The 12,288-nt window shown below is 41.2% G+C and overlaps 2 protein-coding genes across 5 annotated transcripts in view; one reads left to right on the plus strand and one right to left on the minus strand.

Annotated features, from left to right (window-relative positions):
• Positions 1 to 12,288, plus strand: part of LOC103509464 — a 28,842-nt gene that overhangs the window by 4,477 nt on the left and 12,077 nt on the right. The window lies entirely within an intron of this gene.
• Positions 1 to 12,288, minus strand: part of LOC103509463 (sodium-independent sulfate anion transporter-like) — a 21,362-nt gene continuing 9,074 nt past the window's right edge. For 2 of the 4 annotated variants that reach the window (XM_008474082.3, XM_026823795.1), the window contains exons 2-12: positions 11,056 to 11,251; positions 10,326 to 10,521; positions 8,890 to 9,110; positions 8,288 to 8,462; positions 6,357 to 6,521; positions 5,805 to 5,966; positions 5,045 to 5,185; positions 4,353 to 4,498; positions 3,693 to 3,899; positions 3,115 to 3,274; positions 1 to 744 (exon numbers count right to left, since the gene is read on the minus strand). In XM_008474082.3, the coding sequence (XP_008472304.1) occupies positions 662 to 744; positions 3,115 to 3,274; positions 3,693 to 3,899; positions 4,353 to 4,498; positions 5,045 to 5,185; positions 5,805 to 5,966; positions 6,357 to 6,521; positions 8,288 to 8,462; positions 8,890 to 9,110; positions 10,326 to 10,521; positions 11,056 to 11,238 (1,839 nt within the window). In that variant the 5' untranslated portion in view covers positions 11,239 to 11,251 and the 3' untranslated portion in view covers positions 1 to 661. The other 2 variants (XM_008474083.3, XM_008474084.3) reach the window with 2 other exon arrangements.

Genomic DNA, 12,288 nt, shown 5'->3' on the forward strand with positions numbered 1-12,288 from the left:
TGGGCCGCGTCCATTTTTGTTAAGATCTTAACCGTGTCCATTGCACTGAAAACGTACTGTCACGTAGGTAGAGTAGGTAACTATAGCGTAGTTCCTAAAAACCCCTGGAAAGCCAGCACGCCAATGTCCAGATGATCATCCGGATATCCACCACACGCAACGATGCTTCAACCTGCTGTCGCCGCTGGCTATAACCTCTCTGGAAGTTTTCTTTCTGAAGGCATCGGCATGGCGTTTGCCGTTATTCCGTTCCTGAACGAAATGTTCTTTGACCGATAACGATAATCCACGTTAGTTCCTCGTTAGAATATCGTTTCGTGGTCCAAACGATAATGCGTGTTATGGTCCTCGTTAGAAAATCGTTTCGTGGTCCAAACGATAATCCACGTTAGTTCCTCGTTAGAACATCGTTTCGTGGTCCAAACGATAATCCGAGTTATGTTCCTCGTTAGAAAATGGTTTCGTGGTCCAAACGATAATCCGTATTATGTTCCTCGTTAGAATATCGTTTCGTGTAGAATATCGTTTCGTGGTCCAAACGATAATCCGTGTTATGTTCGTCGTTAGAAAATCGTTTCGTGGTCCAAACGATAATCCGTGTTATGGTCTTCGTTAGAAAATCGTTTCGTGGTCCAAACGATAATCCGTGTTATGGTCCTCGTTAGAATATCGTTTCGTGGTCCACTTTGTCGTGATGATGAAGCTCGCTCAGCGTATCTATCGAGTTTCTGACGTCATAGAAATCTGGGAACACAGAAATGAAAATTTATTTTTCATTTTTCCCCTTAGTAAAAAAAATCTTATTATTAAATTGCATTTTAAATGGGCTGTTTCCTCGTCAGTCGACAAAAACTTGAGCTATTTTCGCTAAAGTTTTAGACGAGAATTCAGCTCTAGGTTCATTGAGCTTGTGAAATAATTCTTAGATGAAAAAAAAAAAAAAAAAAAAAAAAAAAAAAAAAAAAAAAAAAAAAACAAAAAAAAAAAAAAATAATTCAACCAGAAAATTGCCATAGAAGCAGGCTGTTCACGACTCGGCCGTAGAAGCAGGCTAAGTTAAAGTAGCTAAGTACGCCTTATAAAGTAGTATCTATAATTGTCTAACAATCAAGAATCAAGACATTAGTTTAATTATGGTAAAGTGTAAGGAAATCTAGTAGATAATCAGGTACAATATCATCAAGTTATGCGTAGAGTATAGGTATATCTATATCCCCATTTTCATCAGTGATGGGAATCGGTATCTAACTCGATGATTTCAAATCTCATTATTTTGATTCTAAGTACTTTACATATACTGAGATCCCTAGTTTCTTGTTAGCTATTGTAATCTTGTGGTTAAGGGTTTTCCTGATTCAGGTGCCCTTAGTGTCCTTGAACTTGGATGTTTATCAGTTATCACTTAAGTCTTAAGAGGAACTAGAGGTGTTATCGTCGATAGAGGTCTTATCGTCTCGAAAGCAAAGAGAGAAGGAAGACAGGATAGGAGGAAACCATCCTTTGGGATTTAGAGATATCGAAAATGTTATAGGGAAGTACCGATCTACCGATGTTTTACTGCCTCGGTTCAAGACGCTCGCGTTTTAAACAGGAGGGCGTGGGTTCAATCCCAGCCGAGGTATGGAATTTTGTCCTCAAAATAATTTGAGAATTTGACCACAATGATGGAGAAGTAGCCGCTGGAGTAAAGGGACTTTTCAGTCCTATGCGAGATGTATGAATAAGCACTATTAATATTAAGCACTATTACCTACTATGTATTTACACTGCTTTAACACACACTTGGTTTTGGTATTCTCTGACCAATCGTTTCCTAATATTAAGGAGCGCGGTAGCGCTCCGCCCCGCCAAGTCAAGAAAGTTTGACCGCGCTACTAGAGATATTATACGCGACAGGGAAAGTACACACGATCAGGTAGTCCTGACAGGTACACCTGATCAAGTGTACTTCTCAGGTGTACCTGATAGTGAGTGGCTGGCCTTATTTACTACCAACAATTTAGTGGCTATAGCGTACGGTAATAGAGTTACCTGGTGTGCTAAACCTGACTTTAATTTGTTTTTCGCACACACGATCAGGTAGTCCTGACAGGTACACCTGATCAAGTGTATTTCTCAGGTGTACCTGATAGTGAGTGGCTAGCCTTATTTACTACCAACAATTTAGTGGCTATAGCGTACGGTAATAGAGTTACCTGGTGTGCTAAACCTGACTTTAATTTGTTTTTCGCCCAAAACTCTTTGAACTTGAATATCTACGAAGAGAATCTCAGGGCCATGTTTTTGAACAAAATACTCTTCTCTCTTTCTTATTAATCGGGTTCCAGACGGTGTTTATGATTCCAAAAAAATTGACCTTGAATATCGACCCCCCCGCCCCCGAGAGCTAAGAAGAATTCCTTTCTGCCAAGTTCAGGTTCAATGTCCTGTGGGGTCAAAATAATTTATACCGATTTTTCGGCTTAGTGTTAGCGATTTAGTTAGAGATCTCGAAAAAGTTTTGGGCGTATAGACCCCTTCGGCTTCCCCTTTGGGATTTAGAGATATCGAAAATGTTATAGGAAAGTACCGATCTACCGATGTTTTACTGCCTCGGTTCAAGACGCTCGCCTGGTAAACAGCCGAGGTATGGAATTTTATCCTCAAAATAATTTGAGAATTTGACCACAATGAAGTAGCCCACTGCTGGAGTAGAAGTAGCCCACTGCTGGAGTAAAGGGACTTTTCAGTCCTATGCGAGAAGTATGAATAAGCACTATTACCTACTATGTATTTAGACTGCTTTAACACACACTTGGTTTTGGTATTCTCTGACCAATCGTTTCCTAATATCTTCATTAGAAGTCGACTCACGCGTTCCCCTTCATTTTATTAGCAAACTTCTGTAAAAAAAGCATAAGTCCGAAACTTTCGAGTTCTTGCTGATAGGGCCATAAAAAAATAAAAGCCTCTAGGACACTCTAGGTATTTAATTTAAATTTATTATGGTGCGTCAACACAAAATATCTAGGTTTATTTATCTACAAAGTCGCACCCCTTTTAAAATAAATTTATGAAAATAAAAATATTTTTCTATTTTTTTCAAACTGCCAAAATCATACTACTTGCTCTTACCTTTGTGTATGGCAGACACGAAGTCTTGGTACGTAGAGTACACGTGAATGTACGCATTCTGATCTGCGCTAACGAAAGCCGCCTGTACTGATTTAATAGCATTGATCACAACCAGTTGGCATTTCTTATGTAGCAGATCTTGCGCTAGCGATACCACACCCTGGAACAGAAATAGGTTCTTTAGGCCAGCCACTCAATATCAGGTAGACCTGACAGCCCTTGTGAAATTTAAAAAAAAGTTCCTTTTTCCCCTTAGGGATGAGTGTTTCATTGTAGTATTTATTTCGTAGCATTGAAATAACTACTAGAAAATATAGAAACTAACCCGTTTAATTATTTTTGCAATCGAAGTTAGTGATTTTTTTGTGGATTGTGGGTATCGAACCCAGGACCTAAGTGTGTCAGACCAGACCACTTTGTTGAACATGCCCCCTTATTAATGTCCCTGCTCAGATGGAGACAATGTTTCCCATTTGGGTGCTGGATCAACACGAGAACACCGGCTCACCCCGTAATTTATCTTTTTTTTTCAATTACACATAAAAATTATTGCAGTCTCGGAACAAAAAGGTTTTTACCTTGGCGGCTGTATAGTCAGTCTTGTCGATATGTGAACAGTTGATGATAATGTACACGTCGCCTGCGGCGCGCGTCCGGTGCAACATTTTGTTCTTGTTGTTGTCCTCGTAGATTTTGGACAGGACAACTTCCCGCAGATAATCTACCGTGGGGAACAACAAGCCGCCACTCGGCTCGAACAGCCAGAACTCGAAACCCATGTCCGTCTGGAAAAAAGCATAACCCGAAATGAAAAAAGAAGAAGAAGAAGAAAAAAGAAGAAGAAGAAGAAGAAGGAAAAAAAATGATGGATACATAATAATATTAAAAGGATACCTATCTAATGGACTGTTAGATTAAGTGATAAAATTGCCTGCAAATATTGCTTGATTGACTGATATTATTGACTAATGGGTCATTTTTTATTTATTAGACCTATCGTCCCGAAATCAAAGACAGAATAAATTCAGGATAGGAGAAAGCCAGCTGTTCCGAGAACGAACCTTATCCCTTCAGGATAAAATCCTCCCCAGGCGGGAATCGAACGCCCGGCGTAACGCTTACAAGGCAGACGCACTACCAACCAAGCTAACTAGGCTGGCTCATTAAGATAAAATTCCATTTCATTGACCTTTGAGCCAATGTTTGTCAAAATGACGGGGTCTGTTAGTCTCACTTACCACTTTCTTGTCGAAGTGCACGTTGGGCCGGGCGTTGAAATGCAGGAGATTGAAAATGTCCAAACATATGCCACACAAGAGACCGATCTCAATGCCGATCAGCAAACACGCGGCGAATGTTACGACTAATGTGAGGAAGTTCCTCTCTGAAATTAAAAGAATATTTGAATCAGTAAAGGCGAGCCAGCTATTATGACTATTATGCAGAGAAGAAGAACCTTCCTGAAAAAGTAGATCGTGGGCTAGACATTTTTTTTCTTTTAAGTTTGATAGAGGAACTGTAATAACGGAGGTTTAATCGTCCTGAAATGGAAGAGGAAAAGAAGACAGGATAGGAGAAAGTCAGCCGTCCCGAAAACGACCCTTACCTGTCGGGTATGAAGTTCACCCTGGCGGGAATCGAACCCGCTACCCAGCGCTTACTTCTACTTTTACACATTGTATAACTATCTCTTCCTTCGATTTCACTTTTATAGAGAAGCCAGCCTAGTTAGGCTATTGTTAAATCTCCTTCAGGGATGAGGTCATCCCTGAAGGAGATGAGGTCATCCCATGAACCAAATCATGACATTGGGTGTTGTGTTTTTTGGTGCCTTTTAGTCACTAAGAAGCTATTCGCTATGAAAACTCTTTTTTTTTTGGAATGATACCTACTAACTTAAGGGTTTCCAAAAGGTTCGCTGGTTACTTACTATTGGTTTTCCAGAGAACGGCCATAATCTCTATCTCGACCAGGGTTAGAACTGCACACACCAGTACAGCTGCCAGACTTGCTTGTGGTATGTACTGGAGGTAGGGCGTGAGAAGACTCAGGGATAGGAGTACGATGATACCTGTGGAAACGGAGAAGTGAGAAACAATCAATAAAATTTATTGATGAGCTGCCCAAAGTTTGGGTTGCCAGATGACACAGCATATTACGCAGACAGAATTGTTACTCGTACAATAAAATGAAATTGAAATGATTGATTGATTTAGAACGGCTTGTAAACTTTGTATGAAATGAAAATTGCAAAACGAGAAATGTAGGATAGTTTAATGGGAAGTAAAAATTGAGAAGTGGACAAGATTGAATGATGATTGGAAGATTCGATGTGGACTAGTGTGGACGGAATAGGTGAGAAAAGGTTAAAGGACGTTTAGTAATGCCAGACTGGCTGGGAGTATTTGTCTGGCTGGGGGACATTAAACAATGAGTAGACCAGCTTGGTCTGGCTGGGAGCTTTAAAGAGGGAGGATACCTGAAATTTCCCACTCGTAAATTTTTTGATTTCCCTTTCGCCAAAACTCAGCCCAAAGCAATCACCCTAGGGCTGATTGAGAGGCTGACGAAAAACGCCGACCCCACCTGAACACGGGTCTATTTCCTTTTAAAAAATCTTAAAACTAGTCCCTGAAGGGGAAAAACCCGTTTTCCAAAACACCCATAAACTCATTAGTCTCGTCACTTACTTGTATAAAGTCCTCCGAGTGTGGTTTGAACGCCACTGGCATTGTTAACCGCAGACCGACTGAAGGAACTAGCCACTGGCATAGCGTTGATGAAAGAGCCTGCCAGATTACCCATGCCCAGAGCAATCATCTCTTGACTGGCGTCCACTATTTTGCCCTCCGCTGGGGAAAAAAAGAAATATGAATTTTAATTTTCCACCACAAAAAAAAGAGGCAATATTTTAAAGAATCCCCGTCCCCATGATTAAAGCGACGTAATAAGCAACCCATTGGGAGCTAGCTGGGGGACTTCAAACAGGGATGATGCCAGCTTGAAATTTCCCTTGCTAACGAAATAGCAGAGGTTGAGTTGCGAAGGGCATCCACTCGTAAAATTTTTGTAGCCAAAACCAAATGTCAGCCCAATGCAATACTGCCGGCCGACTATGTATGGACACATCTTAAGGGATAATGAATACTCAAGAGCAAGAGTTCTACTATCTCGTTGTTAGTAAACGACGCTTTTGAAAAGAAAAAAAAGTGGCCCATAGTTCGCCCATTTGAAACACTTACAGAAAGCCTTAGCGATGGCCACATTGGCCACAAGGCCCACCAGAGGGACCAGAAATATCCCGGTATTCAGATGGGACACCATGTCCAGGAGTCCCAGGTCGGTACCGTTGATGTTAATGTGGGTGGGCGGGAACGCAAGACTGGGAAACCCTGACTCAATGTTCCCTGAAAAGAAAAAAGAAAACAGATTTAGACTAAACCCCGTCCTTGAAGGAGGATGAATTTTTAACAACAACAATAATAATAGACTTTAGCACCTAACCCTTAGAGCTCTATTATTTTGTGATTATATTCTCAAATAAATGAGGATAAATTCCATGACTTGTTTAAAGCACTCTTCTAAATATCTTAAGAACAAGTCAGAACAGTTGACTTATTGAAAGCACTCTTCTATGTTAAAAACAAACCTTTAACAAAGAACGACAAAAAGTCATTCATCTCCATCTCGGGGGACTCGGGTGATAATCATGGTGATAGTAACATCTTTTTGTTTCATTTCATCCATTTTTTCTTTCGCATAGTCACGTATCTTTGGAGCATAGTATCCTGAGTAGACGTAAGTTATGAATCGAAATATGTTGTTGTTTGGATTATGAGAGAAAAACTTGAAAGGATTGATCTTCATTTTTCTCAGTAGGAAATCCGGAACAAATTTAAGAGCACTAGAATTCGTGGACACTCGGGAGATAAAAAAAAGTAGAATGAATTCTCTGAAGTAAAACTAGCCAAATATGTATATCCAGTTTTATAATTGTATGATGAAATGGCTATATTAATATTTCCATTTTTCAAATTAAAATTTAAGCTCCCATGGCGTAGTGGTCACTGCGCTCGCCTTGCACGCGGGAGACCCGGGTTCGATTCCCGGCGGGGTCAAGAAATTTGTATCTAAATAGGACCGTGAAGTACTACATGTCTGCATGCTACCCATGGAAAAATAGATTGAAAGGTTGATGATCAAAGCTATTTTTTTTCTTTTTGTCATGTAGATAATAAAACATATTTATCAATAAAACCACCTTTTGTATTTTAATCACTTGTTATTATTTAATAACAATTATGTACATGGTTATGGTTATTAAGAGTCGGCCCTACAATCCCTACATCATCGACGAACGCATGTACCTAGTCGTCCAGCGTGTTCCTGTAAGGGTTAATTTTTGTTGAACGTTAAAATTGAAAAGTGGCTATGTTCACACACATCACGATTTGTGCTTAGCGAACTTCACAGCTTCACACATGTTGAACAATCGTTTCATTTTTTGAAATTTGAACTTGTGATAAGAAAACTGGTGAAAACTGCGGATTTTTGGCTGTTTCGTGACTTTCGTGTTTTCCTACTTTTTCGGCTTTTTGAATACAATACATTTCTCAGTACCTACCAACATCACTAGGGAGATTTCGCATCGAATCCTGATCCCCATAACGCAACCCATGTTGGCGCCATCTTGTTTACATCATGTTTTTAGATTTAGCACCAAAGGTTCCTTCTCGGAATGGCTGGCTAATCCTTAGAACTCCAATTCAGCCAAATATGAACAAGTCTTACATGGTTAATGGCCCTAATATTTTACATTTTCCCAGCAACCTCCTTGGCCGAGTGGGTATCACTCGAGGCTTGCACGCTGGAGGAGGAGGAGGAGGAGGAGGAGGTTTTTACTATCCATTTGTCTACAAGCTTCCCACCTCCTCACATTAACCCCACCCAGCCTGAGTGGGGCGGGGAAAATTCGATTTTTTTCTTTTCCACTTATTTTTTGGCCCCAAATTTCCAAGTAAAAAAAAAAAAAAAAAAATCCTTTTTACTTTCTATTGCTAAAGTATAGCGAAACTATACCTGTAATGAGGAAGTATTGTAGTCGGTCCAATTTTTTTAGGTCCTTGTTGTAATAGAAAATCGTGTGATGTTGACACCAGATTTTCGCACTTACCAACCAATGCAAAGGGCACTTTCTCATGCGTATTCTTCAACACATACGTGATAATGGCACATCCCATTAGAATGAACGCATTCCGCCCTGTCGATATGAACCAGAGGAAAGACTTGAGGTATTTGATTTTCACCCCAGGTGGCTCTTTGTCGGTCAGCTTTATGTCTTGCAATCTCTGAAAAAGAAACAGATCAGTAATATCTTGGAGGGTTTCAGCAGCCATTATCAATAGACCATTCAATACTTTTGGTTAAGATAGGTGCTGCGATTGGCGGTATTTTGACAGTTTTCGACCGCTTTTTGGCGGTTTTCAGCTGTACTGGCTTAACGGTTAGGGATGACTAAAAAGCCAGGAGAGAAGGAAGCCAGGATAGGATAAAGCCAGCCGTTCCGAGAACGAGTCTTATCTGTTTAGAATAAAATCCACCCCGGGCGGGAATCGCACCCGAGACCGTGTATCGACTCCGATTATTATTGGGACTCAATCCGTAGTCGACTTGACTTAAATTTCACCTGGAGTCAATCTATTAGCGTCCTACAAGGCAGACACGCTACCCTCCAAGCAAACTAGTCTGGCAAGTTCACGGTACACCGTTACTCACCTTCATAAACAGCAGCAATACAACACAGGCGACACCTAGTGACAGATCACTGTACTTGGTCTTGCCTATGTTCTTGAACAGTTGCACGTACATATCCAAGAAGTTCTTCGGTTTGAACTGGATGCCCAGAAAGTATTTGAGTTGAGATGAAGCCATGATGATAGCCGTGGATGATGTGAATCCGGATACCACCGGAAGGGAGACGAACTCCACCACAAAACCTGAGGAAGTGAAAATAGAGTTGGAAACTGAGACGATTTCTCCTCTTCTGAAGCTCATTTCCCCTCAAGGAAAATATGGGAATCAGTTTCGTTCTTTAGGCGAAGTCCGGATGGACTTATTTTCAGATTGCAATCATATGTGTTCAGACAGACATACACTGAGAAAAAAAACTAGGGTGCCGGAAGCCTAATCGGGTGACTGGGTTCCGGAACTCTAATATAGAACTTTATATCGGGAAGCTCGACACTATAATATAGCATTCTAACAACCTACATCAGGGGAAATAACCCAATAATGGAGTTCTTCAACTTGTGACACCCTGTCATCTTTTTTTTTTTTTTTTTTTTTTTTTTTTTTTTAGGTGACCTTCTTTTAAACAGGTTAACAACCCCTCCCTTTTTTTTTTTTTTTTTTTTTTTCTCAGAGTACCTTCTCTTAGACCGGCTACTCACGCTCCGACTGTCGTGAAGACCCAGGTCTGTCAGACCACCGGACCGTGTGTGGTGAGCTTCCTAATACAGACTCCGGGCCGTCTGAGGGACCTAGAACTTGAAAGCTTTTTCTGTCACACACGTTCCACGTTCCTGCGGTATGACAGACCTGGATCTTCACGACAGTCGGAGAGTGAGTGGCCGGGCCTACACTTGCCTCGGTGGTGTAGTGGTCAAGTTTAGGTAATAGAATATACCCTATTACCTAAACTTAACAGTCCACAAGTGAGTTGCACCAGTCAGAAAGGCTACCATTTCCAGACTGGTATCATGTGTGTACGTCAGATATAGTAGTGCCATAATAGAGGTGGGACCTACACTTACCTAGACTCAACAGTCCACAAGTGAGTTGCACCAGTCCAGTAAGGAACGTCAGGAAGGCCACCATTTCGAGACTGGTATCATGTGTGTACGTCAGACATAGGAGTGCCATAATAGAGGTAGGACTTACACTTACCTAGACTTAGCAGTCCACAAGTGAGTTGCACCAGTCCAGTAAGGAACGTCAGGAAGGCTACCATTTCCAGACTGGTGTCATGTGTGTACGTCAGACATAGTAGTGCCATAATAGAGGTGGGACCTACGGACAGCTGCTTGGTGGTGCCCAGGAAAGAGTTGCACCAGTCCAGTAAGGAACGTCAGGAAGGCTACCATTTCCAGACTGGTGTCATGTGTGTACGTCAGACATAGTAGTGCCATAATAGAGGTGGGACCTACACTTACCTAGACTTAGCAGTCCACAAGTAAGTTGCACCAGTCCAGTAAGGAACGTCAGAAAGGCCACCATTTCGAGACTGGTATCATGTGTGTACGTCAGACATAGTAGTGCCATAATAGAGGTGGGACCTACGGACAGCTGCTTGGTGGTGCCCAGGAAAATGTACATGACGCCTCCGAATATACTCGAGTAGAGACCATACTGAAAAAAAGTAACACAGTAATAAAAATAATACAAATAATTGAAGTTCATTTCTTATTCTTAGAAGTCAATACTGACTTGGGAAAACACCTTTGTATAGTAAAATTGCAATCTATTCAATTTATAAATTAATTGAGTTTAATTAGGAACTGAACATGTCTGGCTGGGGTTATTTTAAACAGGGAGTAGACCGGCTTAGCCTGGCTGGGGTTCTTTAAACAAGGAGTAGACCGGCTTAGTCTGGTTGGGGGATTTTAAACAAGGAAGATACCAGCCTGAAATTTCCTTTGTTAAAGAAATAGCAAAGTTTGAGTTCGAAGGGCATTCACTCGGAAAAAATTTTGTAGCCAAAACCAATTGCAGGCCAAAGCAATCACCCTAAATATCAAGATCCATTCATTCATACTTTTATCGCTCTCCCCCCCCCAGGATCAAATAAAAAATGCTTTGTCCTCTCAAAATTTGTCACTTACTTTTGAATTGAGTCCCGCTAAGGAAGCATAGGCTATGGCCTGCGGAATTTTTGTCACTTACTTTTGGATTGAGTCCGGCTAAGGAAGCATAGGCTATGGCCTGCGGAATTAGCGTGAGGCCGACCGTAATGCCGGCCAATACGTCAGACACGGCCGCATTCACATTGTACTTGGGTAGCCAGGCCAAAATCGGGACTTTCCGGTGAAGAAGCTCCGTTAGTTTGGTTTTCATTGTGAGCTGCATACCGTAGGATTAACTGGAACAAATGCAATAATAATCTTAGTGTTGTTTTTTACTTTCTTTATTCTATCGTCACATGACGAAAAATGAGTGACTACTTCACAAATTCTAAATCCATTGTCCAATTTTGTATTAGGAACCGATGTACGTATAAATTTGTATTAGGAGAGTATGTTCAATATTGTATTTGTATGAAAAGAGTAGGTATGTGGGATATTGTATTAGGAAGCCACACGGTTCTTGGCCAAGGCCGCCAGTCTAATTGTCACGAAGTTCGAAGTCAAAGTAGAGGCAATTCACACGGCTTGGTCCGGATGAGATAATTGCAGGATAGACTCAGGTATTACCCCGTCATAGGCTACGCCATGCTATAGGGCTGATTGAGAAAAGAAAAACGGCTACCCCGTCCGAACACAGGAAAAAGCGAAGAATAAGAGGTATTACCCCGTCATAGGCTACGCCAGAGCTGATTGAAAGGCTGACAAAAAACGCCGACCCCGCCCGAACACGGGAAAAGGTGAGGAAGAAGAAGGCTTTGCCATTTGTCAGCTTTGCGTTTGGTATAAGCGAGAGTCTAGGATGAGACTATGGATTACTGAAGTTAAGCAACATTACGTATGGTTGGCATATGGTATATGTTCGGGTGACCATCTGAGCAATTGCGCGCTCCTGGCTTTTCCTGGCTTCACTAAGGCCGTTGGGTGAGGCTATGTTTGGTCAGACCTTTACATTATGTATAAAATGTTACCCTCTGGAACTACTGTAAAGCACATGTTTAACACCCACACGACCGATGTCTTCCTGGAACCAAGTAATTCAACCAGAAAATTGCCATAGAAGCAGGCTGTTCACGACTCGGCCGTAGAAGCAGGCTAAGTTAAAGTAGCTAAGTACGCCTTATAAAGTAGTATCTAATTGTCTAACAATCAAGAATCAAGACATTAGTTTAATCATGGTTAAATTGTGAGGAAATCTAGTAGATAATCAGGTATACAATATCATCAAGTTATGCGTAGAGTATAGGTATATCCCCATTTTCTTCAAAGATGGGAA

The sequence above is a fragment of the Diaphorina citri genome, unplaced genomic scaffold (genome assembly GCF_000475195.1).
Source record: "Diaphorina citri unplaced genomic scaffold, Diaci psyllid genome assembly version 1.1 scaffold500, whole genome shotgun sequence".
Classification (NCBI taxonomy): Eukaryota; Metazoa; Arthropoda; class Insecta; order Hemiptera; family Psyllidae; genus Diaphorina; species Diaphorina citri.